The sequence below is a fragment of the Phaethon lepturus genome, unplaced genomic scaffold, assembly GCF_000687285.1.
Source record: "Phaethon lepturus isolate BGI_N335 unplaced genomic scaffold, ASM68728v1 scaffold19368, whole genome shotgun sequence".
Taxonomy (NCBI): domain Eukaryota; kingdom Metazoa; phylum Chordata; class Aves; order Phaethontiformes; family Phaethontidae; genus Phaethon; species Phaethon lepturus.
The window spans coordinates 70939-83074 of record NW_010555896.1 but is presented as its reverse complement, the minus strand read 5'-3'; the positions used below and the strand labels follow the sequence as shown (position 1 = coordinate 83074).

At 41.7% G+C, this 12136-nt stretch overlaps 1 protein-coding gene across 1 annotated transcript in view; it reads left to right on the top strand.

Annotated features, from left to right (window-relative positions):
- The first annotated feature begins 10108 nt into the window (after window positions 1-10108).
- CACHD1 (cache domain containing 1) overlaps window positions 10109-12136 on the top strand; it is a 61356-nt gene continuing 59328 nt past the window's right edge. Inside the window, exon 1 of the mRNA XM_010292316.1 lies at window positions 10109-10251. Within this exon, the coding sequence (XP_010290618.1) occupies window positions 10244-10251 (8 nt within the window). The 5' untranslated portion in view covers window positions 10109-10243. The remainder of the gene's footprint in view (window positions 10252-12136) is intronic.

Genomic DNA, 12136 nt, shown 5'->3' with positions numbered 1-12136 from the left:
TCTTTTCCAACCTTAGTGATTCTGTGATACTCCATTTGGCTGTAGAAACATTTCTGATGTTCAGTCATCGCAGTTGAGATCATCATCTGTAACACAAGAGTAAAAAAATATGGGGAGGGGTTAATAAGAAATAAGCCAGGAGGACATTCCCTCCTCCGTTTTTGAATCCACTGCCTGCCTTTGTTATGCCATGTTTCCCACTTTTCTTCTCAAGTGAATTGTGCAGAAGACTTTCCATACCCCTAATAATGATCCTTATTCTCTCCTGGGTTTGTTTGACTTCTGGTTTTTTTCCCCTCTATTTTTTTCTTTTCTCCTTTTTTTTTTGTTTTTTTGTTTTTTGTTTTTTAAGCAGTCACCAGTCACATGTCATGACATGGGGTGCACCAGATGTGCCATTAATGTTGTATTAGAACCCTTCAATTGTTTTTTTTAAATCTCCTCTCTTCCAAGAAACCCCCCAAATTATTTTTCTTTTTTTTGACAACCTCTAACTGGAGAACACATAATTAGGAAGAGGTTATATGGAACTGAATGTAGTGACATCCTGTTCTCTTCATGTATGTGATACCTTTTTTTCCCCGGGAGGTCCAGATACATACGGCTGTGTATTTGAGTAGTTTATTTGGTATAATTGTTACTAATTTATACAATTTTGATGTGTGTTTCGATTACTAATTTGGGCATACTTGGGGTTTTTTTTGTGTTGATGTATCAGTGAAGTATTGTAAATAAAAGAAAATAAAAAATTGGATGCCCAAATTACGATCCCATAGAAGAAATTTGCTGCTTGGAAAGGCGTCATGCTGTTGGCGATGCTAGGTGGTTGGTTGAGGTGGTTCCCAAGGTCAGCTGTGCACGAACGGTGATGGTTCATCAGTGCGGACAGGAGATATGTGCCGCGCTCGGCGTGATGCTGGAGCCCACCGCCCACCCTCGGGAGGCTTTGGCTTCCCTCTGAGCATGCACAGGTGGGTGCCTGCATGCAAAGGGACCACGAAAGGGTAATTGTCACCCAAGTTTAAAAGTTTAACTCTGAAACCATCCCGACATCTTAAAAGAAGCGTTTGCTGGCTTTGACGTCGCACTAGGGTAGGGTTTTTCTCTAGTATTTCTGGGTGGTCTGCACACCACGGAAGGGCCATGTGGGCTAGATTATACGTATCAGATGGCTTTTGAAAGCCAAAAGTGTTTTTGGGAAACGAAGAAACTGGATTAAAACTTCTTTGAAGTCTCGACTATCGATTCTCCACTTAGGAAAAGACACCGCTTGTTTCCCAGCCGCAGATGTACGTATTCACCCTAAGTAGATATAAATAACTGTCTAAACACTGTAGGTAGTGTGATGAATTCGGAGCTGTCAGAGGAGAAAAACGAGGCCCCGGTGAAGCATAATTACTGTGGTTAAAAGCTCAACAGTGGAGCGGATAGAAGAATAATTGAGCACTTCTGTTTCATTAATAACCAGGTCTTTTAGCCCTAATGAATCACAAGCAATATAACCGGAGTTTTATGAGTAAAAGTAGTACATTGAACGGGGTCGTCTTGAGCAAATGCAAACAAATGTAAGCAAATTAAATCCCCTGTCGCTCATTCCTGGTTTTGTCATTCATTAACATTTTCCTAGCAACTGATACCCCAAAGGCAATTAATTACAGTTTTATGTCAGCTGGGATTTTTTTCTGGCAGACCACTGAATTGTTGTGGGGGGTGTTTTTTTCTGTTTGGGTTTTTTTTTTTAATACCAAACTGTGTAAATAATGACTTTCAGTTTGTTGAGAAAGTGAAAAACTACAGCTGTTGGCCTTCAGGCCTATTTAATACACTTGGCTTTCTTCACGCCACACAAGGAGGGGTTTACCTTTTGACGTTAAACTGCTTACACTTTTAAGGTCTACACTTACAGAATTACTATTGTGCGTAACAGATAAAACCCTCTTTGCTTTGAATAGGTTATTAAAAATTGGATGGCGGTTGCCAAAAATAACTTGGATTCCTTTCCTGTAAGTTATTTCAGTATCAGAGAACTTGCATGCGATATGAAAACTTGCATGCGATACGAAAACGTAGTGGTGTGAACTAGCGATATAAATAAAGTTCATAATATAGTTTTATTAGGGGAAAATCTAGATTAGCCGTTGTTTTCAAGGAGGTCAGCATGTGTTCAGCGTCCTGCCAGCCATCTGGTTTCTGCGGTGCGGGGAGTACGAAACTGGGCTCCACGGTGGAGGGAGGACGGTGACGCAGTCTTGAGCAGGCGCGTATTTACCGCTTCGCGCTGAGGAGTCTTGCTGCGTTGAACTGGGGCGGAGGAGTTGGAGCACGGCAGGACGACACCTCTGCAGAGAGAAGTTCATAGTCGTTTCTTCTCGTTCTGTCTGTCCGGGCATCCCGGGGAAAGAAGCAGTAGCAAATAACGTAATGGAAGCAGTCGAGGTGGTCAATTGTAAATATGTGTATGCCGGCTGAAAACCGCCTCGCTGGAGTATTCCTGGGATTATTCACTCCTGGTTGAAGGCTGGGAAGGGCGGGGACAGAGGGAGGATTTTAATTCAGAGTAAGTGACTGCAGAAGGAGTGCGATACACCTTTTGTCATTAGGTTTTGCCTCGTTTAATGTGTCCTTGTCTCCATGTAACTCCTGTGTTTAGAGCTAGAAAACTGTCATTCCTTTTCGTTCTAGCTCATTCAGAGTGTAATTATCATCCATAAAAATAGCAATAATAATAACCTAGAGAATCAGTTCTGTATGACTCTGCTAGGAGCTGCTAAGTAATTGAAGGAAGTTAGTTGGGAGGTTCAGGAACAGAACTGTGAGGGAAAACACTTGTTTTTACAGGTATGCAATTTTGTTTCTAATAGAACCAGGTTACCAAAAGTATATTTTTGAGAAATGGTATATAAAAAGATTTCAGCTTTCGGGGATTTTTTTTTTTTTTTTTTTTTAATGATTTGGGATTGACTAAATTATGTCTGCCACAAAAATGTCTTTTGGAGTAACACAAAGCATTCTGCTTGCAATAGTATATATTTTTAATTCAGAAATGCTTGTATTTCAGAGTTATAAAAGCTAAGACTTGATGATCTTAAGGGTCTTTTCCAACGTAAATGATTCTATGATTCTAAATCAAGTGGTTAAAAAAAAAATCAGACATCAAATGATAGGTTGCCTAATCTAAAGTGAAACTTCCTTTTTTTTTTTTTTTTTTTTTTTAATTTTTTTTTAAGCTTTGCTACAAAGAGCACCGGCACATACTTGTTGTCAATCTGCTAGAGAACTTTTTATCTGAATTTGGGCATTTTTTTTTTCCCCATACCTGACTACAAACCGCAAGATCCACTGTTCAGAGTTTTGCTTTGCATTGCTCTTACACTCCCAATGGACACAAATTATTTCATACATGGATTTTGCTGTCATCCTTGGGCAAGTTCAGTGAAGTGTGTGTTATTCATTGGAGTTGGAATAATTAAAAATTTTGCCTAAGTGGGATACAGCTGCTGAGGATTTTTCACCCTGGCAGGACTCTCATTTTTGGAGATGCTTTTAGGTATCTGTATGAGCGAAGGGCACGTGTTCGTTTGTTTGCGAAGGGTTCTTCTCTGATGACTATTATGGAAGTAGCGTTTATAGACAACATCAGCTTTAGTTCTGATAATACGGTAAAGGATGGAAGTTGTACCCTCTAAACTGAATTGGACACGGGCGCTCACTGAATTTGGGAGAGCCCTCTCTAAAGATCAAATAGCTGTTTTACAAACTCTGTTGACTTTGTGGCACATGGAGAGCAATAGATGAAGGTGAGTAAAGGTCCCAGGTGGTATTATTGCGGTGGGTTTCTTTCACTGGAGCCTTAGACTGTTGGGCTGCTGTCGTCTTCTGGGTTTCCGTGCAGAGCTGTGACCATTCCTTGTTCTTCCTTGTTTCTCTTTTGATTTGTGTTCTATTAGTTGTGGGGTTTTTAATAAGCTGTGGCTCGGGACACAGCTATCTCTACCGTGTTTTCTTCTCTACACGTTCCTTGCTAAGGCCAGCGTCACGTCAGACACCAGCTACGCACAAGATGTTCTCTGTGTCTTCAGGGAATGTATTTGTTAAAAAAATACTTAATGGTGTGTGAGTTTAAGGAGCTTCTTCGCAGTTGCGCTAATGAAAGGACTCTTCATCGCTTGATTTCTTTTACTGAATTTCTTTTTAACCAAAATGGGATGACTTTTCTGAAAGTAACCTATGCCTCAGTCTGGAAGGGCCGGCTTGCTGCAGAAACGCTTGTGCCGGTGAAGGACAGGGGCCATCAAAAGCCCGCCTGGCTTTACAGCGCCAGTACCTGTGAGACAGATGAAGACATTTGCTCCCTCTGTCACCAAACTAGAAGAAAGTGTCTCCCCCGTGGCGGGAGGAAGGATGTTTTTGGCTGCTGTCCTGCTGCCTCGCCGTGTCACGCGTCAGCCGTCGATGCCCACGGCTGACAGCTTTGGCAGTCACACGGATCCAGCGCCAGCCTCCTGCAAAGACAGCACGGCAGCTTTGGAGAAACGGGACGTCGTCCTCCCGAGCAGCGTTCTTGGTAGAGCCAGGGTCCTGACGTGTCTGCCCCTGGTGCTGCTCTGCCCGCTCAGGTTTTGTAGAAGCAGTAAGAGAAACCTCGGCGCTTGCCGTAATTGCTCTCCTCTTGGCCGGCGAGGTTCAGGGTGGTACATCCTAGCTGGCATGTTGGCGTGCTGTGCTGTAGGTTGGGTAGGATTTTTTTGTTTGTTTTCGGACTGGGCAAAGAGCTTTTGAACTCTTTTGAGAGGAATTATATCAGTGTGCTGCAAAATCTAGATTTTGCTGTTGAGCATGACATCTCCCTGGTTACGAAAACTGATACGCTCGCACAGTGTTGAATTTTGCGTTGATTAATTGTGAGCCTCATGGTAAAAGGTGATGCATACTGTGTTTAACGTATTTCCAGAATGACTTTCAGGAATAGTGGCCCTTTCTCTACGTTTTCTTACGCACAGCGTTTGACATCTTCCTTGGAGTAAGTCTTGGGAAGCATGGCCAAAGCCGCTGGCCAGCGGAAAGCCTCAAATGGGTGCTGGTCTCTCTCTGCAGAAACGCACGTTGGAAAGTAGTTTCCTGCAGTCCCGCTCAAGGGTATGTTTTCAGTGTCATCCGGAGGAGTGGGAATGGTTTGAATCTGTTTAAAGCAGAGGTGTGGGAAGCAGCTGTTGGTGATTCCATGATCCTTTCTCGAGCCACATCCCTGCTGACCTCTGTGTTCTTCTGCGTTTGTACAGAAGCAGTGGTTTCTTCAAGACCCAAGTAGGTTAGGCATAAATGCGTTAAAAAATTTCTCGAATAGGAATCTGTGGATGCACAATAGTGTTAAGTTGTGATACAGCAGGAGTGCCTGGTGGATGTTGGAGAGAGGTACTTTTGTTCCGTTGCAGGTTCTTCTGGTTCACAGAGGGAATTTAAAAATAAAAATACTAACTGAACTCTTCAGTGTGTAGGCAATACTTTTTGAGGAGCCCGGTGGTATGAAATCCCTGGCTGTGAGTCCATTATGGCATCCATGCCTGTCGATCTCATTGATACATATTTTATATACAGTCTTGAAAACATTAAAAATACCTTGGCTTTCAAGAGACAGCCAGAAATAAAACCTAACCTTGGAGCTCTGCTTTCCCTCAGTGCTCCTTGAAAAGGGAAGACTTCAGAGCTGTGGAGCTTTGAGGGGAACGAAGCTTTAAAAAAAGCTCGAGGGAACTATGCAAATGAGGAAAATGTCTCTGGGAAAATTAGAGAAACTCACTGATGTTGTGATGAAAGGTTGTCAGTGGAGATGGTGACAAATGAAGTGCATTACCCATGGGTGCTGCGGTAATAGAAACAGGTGTTACCGTCCAACCTGTCTGCAAACTGAAATGCTTTGGTCGCATGCCAGCTGCCAAAAAAACATAAAGTAAAAAAAAAAATAGAGCTAATGGCTGCATTGTTTGGAGCAAGCACTCATTTCTTACTATTTGGTTCCTTAAAATTAAGGAGCAAATACAGAAATATGAAAAAAGATGAGAGGAATGCCAAGCAAAGCATCTGCCCCCCCCCCTTTTGTTTTTAAAATGAGGTGAAGAGCACTTTGAGGATTGACCTGAGGATAATAGCATTTTATGTCAATCTCAAGGTATCCAGTTTTATTTTAGTCTCCATTAAACTGAGTGAATTTGAGAATTTGTGTGGGAGCAGGAAATGTCTGTCACACTTGGTATCTACCTAAGAGTATACCCGAGCGTGGGATGTCAGCTGTCTGCCCGTTTTATGTGCCTGATTGGGGACACAATTTTCCATTTTGCCTTAAAAATGTTTTAAACAATTATGTTAGGATGGTTTCATGGTTCAGTGCTCTGTCCTTTAATTATTTGGCGTCTCTTTCTTTCTGTACCTTTGAGGTTCTGTAACCAGTGTGGGGTGGGTCTTCAATCCATCAGTATGCAACAGCTATTCAGCTCTGGGCGGGTTTAAAAAAGCAGGGTCTGTGTCGGAAAAAATAGTGATCTTTTGGTTAAAGGTTTTAGGTTTTTATTTAGAAAAGCGAGAAGCTGATTTAAGCCCGCAGCTTTGATTCTGACAGGCTGTAGCGACTGAGCGCATCACTTTGCAAACTGAATAATGTTTCCGAGCTAATGATGTGAGTGTGCATGCATGCATGGACACGCAAGGCATAGATGAGGAGCTAGGAAGTATGTATTATTTTTGCTGTTGTTTTAATCCCTGAGAGCTGGAATGCCTGTTCACTGTCATGGATTTTTGTGCTCCAGTGAAGCCCAACTATGGAAGAAAAATTAAGTTAGTTTTGTTAGGCTTCATCTGGATTATACTTCTCGATTTGATGAATTAAAACCATTTGGTTTTAGTAATTTTTCAGCTGATTGGCGTGTTACCCTTAGGTTCTTAACATGGTTTATGCATTGTAATAAATTTTCGACGGAAAATTGCTTTTGGATCGTCTTGCCATTGGTGACTTTTTTAAGTTAGCTGTTTTTAAAGTGGTTTTGATTGTTGGGAGTATTCTTTTGCTATCAGAGGGCAGTATTTTCAGGGTTCTTCAGGTTAGACAAACCCAGTTCTTCCAGCCGTGCTTATGTCCGTGGGCAGGGAGTAGATGTCTGTGTATCTCAGGGAGCCTTCACGTCCCTTATTGCTGACATGCACTTGACTGTCTGCCCCAACTGAGGTGTTGGATCCCGTTTAATGAGTCACGTAACAACTTGGAGCCATTCAGAGGTCTTTCAATGGGACATGCAGTTTAGGTACTAAGCATTTGCTTTTTATCAGCTTCTGAGGTATGGGCTCTCCTGAAAAACAGATTTGTCAGATCTTCAGACTCTCTGCACCACGGTAAAATTCAAAGGCAGTGGGTGCTTTTATCGTTCAGCCTGGAAGGTGAGAACTCATCAATACTGAAAAGTCATCTTGTACAGCATTCATTGATCAGAGAAAAGTGCTCTTCCAAGCAAGAGTCCTTTTGCTCTGATGCTCCATGTTAGTTTTGTTATTGCTAATGATGGTTGTGTGGTCCTTTTTTTCAGCAAACTTTCTCTCCCCATTTCAGGTAGGGGAATCAAGAAGGAAGTGTATAGGTTCAAGTATCTGGTTTACGTAGTGCTTAAGCACAGGTATTTCATTTGCCCAAACTGAGAGGGGAACTTTGTAACCATGAAACTTAAACGCTTCAATTTAGGAAATTTGGCTTGTGTGTATTTGAGACCCTCCAAAAGAATACGCTTCTCAAGGACACATCCGACGAGTACGGTTGGACAAAAACCAAGTTTACCGGAAAATAGAAAAGGAACTACCCAGCAGCTTATTATCTTAACAACTGGGAGCAATTTAATAGTGTTGGATGCCTAACATGGAGGAGACCATTAGTAGTCCTCTGGTGCCTTGGCAATAAATCATTCTACAAAACTAATTAGCTATAATTCTGCAAGTCGTTTGAGCAAGGTCCTATTAAAACCTGTGCTCCTAGGAGACCTGTTGTTGAGCTGCAGCATTTTCTGGGAACAATGGAGGCAAAGGCATTGCTGTTATCAGTGTGGGCCTCGTTATTCGCATAGGAAGTAAATCATGATGAAATGTCCTGTTAATAATAGTTAGGAAAGACATTTGTCAGTCTGGGAGATCTGGAACAACCGACTGTGTTTCTCGGCGCACAAATGTAGCGGCACCGTTAAATCATCCCTATAGAGTTTGGGGTGTACAGGGAGCAGGAGAGATGAGTGTTATGAATTCACGACCTAATTTAAGCTCTGAAGAAAGTTTGCAGAAATGCAAAATGCAGTATTTCTGAGCGTTCAGCACCGCAGTGGATTGCTTAGAGATTGTTCTCTTTCATTTAGGAAGCAGTTGGCCAACGATTAAGTGTAATAGATACGCTGGTGTGAAAAGGATACCGAATGTGCCAGAGCACATTTTCTACGTGCCTGATCCGTTTCATTAATTTCTTCCTTCGAATGAAAGGCCAGGAGCAAAAGTCTCGGTAAATGTTTCTTGTAAAACCTGATGCTTCCTGGTAACTGTGTTTACTGTCACGTTTGCTCAAATAAGAGCCGCAAATTTTTCCCTTCCAATGTTTCCCTGCAAAGTCATTAGCCAGGCTCGTTGTGAAGGGCCTAACGAAGCTCTTAGGGACAGCACGGGAGCTTCAGTAGGCCTGCGGCGCGTCCCAGCGGGCTGCACCCCTGCTCACGCCGTCTGCCTTCGGACCGCTTTGACTCTGCCTGGCACGGAGAGAGCGCGGGCCATAAGCGTAGCCTCGAGCTGCACACCCGCGTGGCCTGATGCGGAGCTCAGAAGGATTTGTTTGCAAAAATTGCTTGACTTGATTTTTTTTTTTTTAAATTATTATTTTTTAAAGAAACATTTCTAGAGAAGGGCTAAAGTACCCAACTTGCTGTTTCTAAAGTTAGGTACTCTAATTATTTTTTTTTTATATATATGTTTTTTTTTTTTTTTTTTAAGGCCTGAGGATTGCTGGGGAGGGATGACAATCTGTTTTCACTTTCTGAAAGGAGAGAAATGCCGTCATCTGCTCTTACAAGTAATAGTGTAACCTCTAAACCTTGCCCTGATTAATAAGTGACTGCCTTCATCAGAGGGACCTCTGACAACAAAAGGCTTGTGGAAGAATTTCACCTGTGTGAGACGGTTGTCATTATTTCCTTTCTGTTATAATATAATGTCAATTACAGATTTTTCATTTTGTTGCTGTTTGAAGTCTGTAGTTAAACCGTTGTAGCTTATGACGAGCCACGGTGAGCTGCTAGATCGATAAAGCAAATCACTGGGAAGACGCTCAGCTAGAGCCTGGAACCCCCAGGAAAGCAGCAGGAGGTACAAAGGAAAAAGCAAGAACTGGGAGGGCTTATTTTGCCCAAATTGCAATGAGAACTACATGAAAGGAGCTGTGAATACTTCTGTGCAGATCCACCCGACCGAGAAGGCTGTTGCTGAACAGAGAGGGATGCACGGCAGTATTCAGGGCTGCCGGGATCCTCAGCTTGTTCCCGTCGTAGATTCAGTTTGCTCCTGAAGCAGTGAGAGATTTCTCTGTAGGTGAGACCTGCTGTAATACCGTCGCTTGGACTTTCTTTAGGTGTCCATTTATGGAGCTTCTTTAGATTGACTTGTGGCCCGCTTATTTTAGCCTCCATCGTGTCCTTGTCAGGCCTTGCAAGAGCATCACATTGGAGAGCTTCCGTGGTAAGCCAGTAGCACAGGCAGAGTCACAGCCGGGTGTCTGGCCTTAATGAGGGGGAGGTTCAATGTGATGGAAATTTTGCTTTTTATTCATGCGAAACTGAATCTTCACGTACCCAGTGCTAGAATAAGATAAAAATCTCAGTTTTTATCTTATCGACCTGCTTTCTGTGGCCAGTATTACTAGTGACTTGACTTCGCAGTGGCTTAAGCCACCAAAATAGAAATGCAATGAGCAAAGCTTACATCTATTATCTTTAACGTATGCAGTTTTTACTTTCCATTCAGGTTTGTTAATAAGGAACGTGGTAATACAGACAAACTGACTTAATTGTCATCTTTCTTCTTGTTTACTTTTCAGTTGGCAAAAAAAATTCGTGAGAAGTTTAACCGTTACTTGGATGTTGTGAATCGTAACAAGCAAGTAGTGGAAGCATCATATACTGCTCATCTCACGTCGCCCTTGACTGCGATCCAAGACTGCTGTACTATTCCACCATCTATGATGGAGTAAGTATTAAATTCTGAAATTACTTACGCTGTCATTTAATATGTGAAGAAAAAAGACAAAAGTGTTTCTTTGCAAAACAACCTTTACTTTCTGCCACTGTTGGTAACTCTGAAAAAGGGGAGAGGACAGTACTGCAGAGGTGCTCCTTATTTTGTCCTCATATTCGTTTCCATTTCTACTACACACATGTTTAATGAGGAGCTCTAAACAAGGACCAGGACTCAGCACAGACGGACTGTAAAATGGAAGAAAAAGGAAAAAAGTTTGTTCAAGCCTTAACTGCACGGAATAATCTTTTATACAAAATGAGTCTGTCTATATCCAAGATACCATTTTTGCATTGAGACACTGCTTACCCTGAATAACTCTTTTGAAGCTGGTCATGGGACTTTTTTTTTTTTCCCTCCCCCTTTGAAGTGCAGTAACCAAAATCACGAGTTAGTCAGTACATCACATGCTAAAAATATTGGATTGCAGTTTAATCAAGTTGACGTGCTGCTGTTTGATGTACAGATTTACAGAAATTGAGTATACTGCTTGGAAACTGAAATTATTCATTTTCCATTTGTTTTGTTTCTGAATACAGGCGTTTGAGTAGTCTAAATCCGATCTTACTGTCTTTAATCGTGTTGTATTATGCTGTGTATTTGCAGAAACTTCTTTGGGTTTCCTAATTGTAGGAAGGTGTGATAAAAGGTCTTGATTTTTCCAATAACAATGTCATAATTTCTTTTAAACAATCAACATTTTAAACACTTCCATATGTGCTAGAGAAGACAAGAGTAACTTTCTCTCAGTTTGTTGTACAATGCAAACCTTGATTACAGAGTATATTTTCATTGTTTACATCTCAGTCTGATTTAAAAACATTTTAGAGAGAGGAAGGTAAATTGGGTGATAAATGTTAAAAACATTTTCTGCAATCTAATTGTAAGACTGCGCTTCTACTGATGAAAGTGTTATTTCATCTTTTCTGAAGTATGGCATTAACCTTTGTTTATATAAAGATTTAAAATATGCGCTGCGTTCAAATATGTGGCATGAATCTGTGTCTGGAGAGAAAGGCTTCTTGGTTTTTTGTGTGTATTTTGACTGGCACGAAAGTAGGAAATCTTGATAGGGTTAAGCCTTAGGCGACTCCAAAGAAAGGGATACCTTGCTGTTGGGTTGTGCATAGGTGTAATGGTCTTAGTGCAGTTCTTACTGGACAAGGTGCCTACGCAAAATGCTGGCACATCTGGTGCTCAATGGCCAGACTGTTGGCAGCCTTGGTAGAAAGGTCGAGAAACAGTTGAGAATGAAAACCTTTCTGCCCTCTGATCTCTTGGTGCAAGAACTGCCAGCCAGCAGTAACACCTTCCAAGCAAGGGGTGAAGAGAAGGAAGATCGGGGAGATTTATAACCCCCTTGTCAGTGCGTAATTTTTCCTTTAAAAAAAAAAAAAAAAGAAAAAAAAAAAGAAAAAAAAGAGGTCTACTGTTAGTCTGGAAACTTTCATTAATTTCTTTTCACTTTGTCCTCCAAAATTACTTACCTTGGAAGTCCTTTAGAAATTTCTTTACCTGTGGTAGCCTTGCATAAGGATTCTTCATAATAAGTGGTTTAAAAAACGAACCAGAGGCCACGGCTGGCAAAGCAGAGAGGTGAATTTTCAATTTGCAGAGCTCCTCATTCAGGCTGTACAATATGATCTCGTTATTTAGTTACTTGGCTTGATAATATTAAATCTGCTGAAGTGGTTACCAGACCAGTCTATCAATCTGCAGGACCTTCCAGACAGCGCTTCGACAAGACCTGGTCAAGTATTTATGATTGAAGAACGGTGGTTTATCAGACCACTGGGAATATTCCCACTGCTGTCTTTAGGAAATTGTCTGCAAGTCA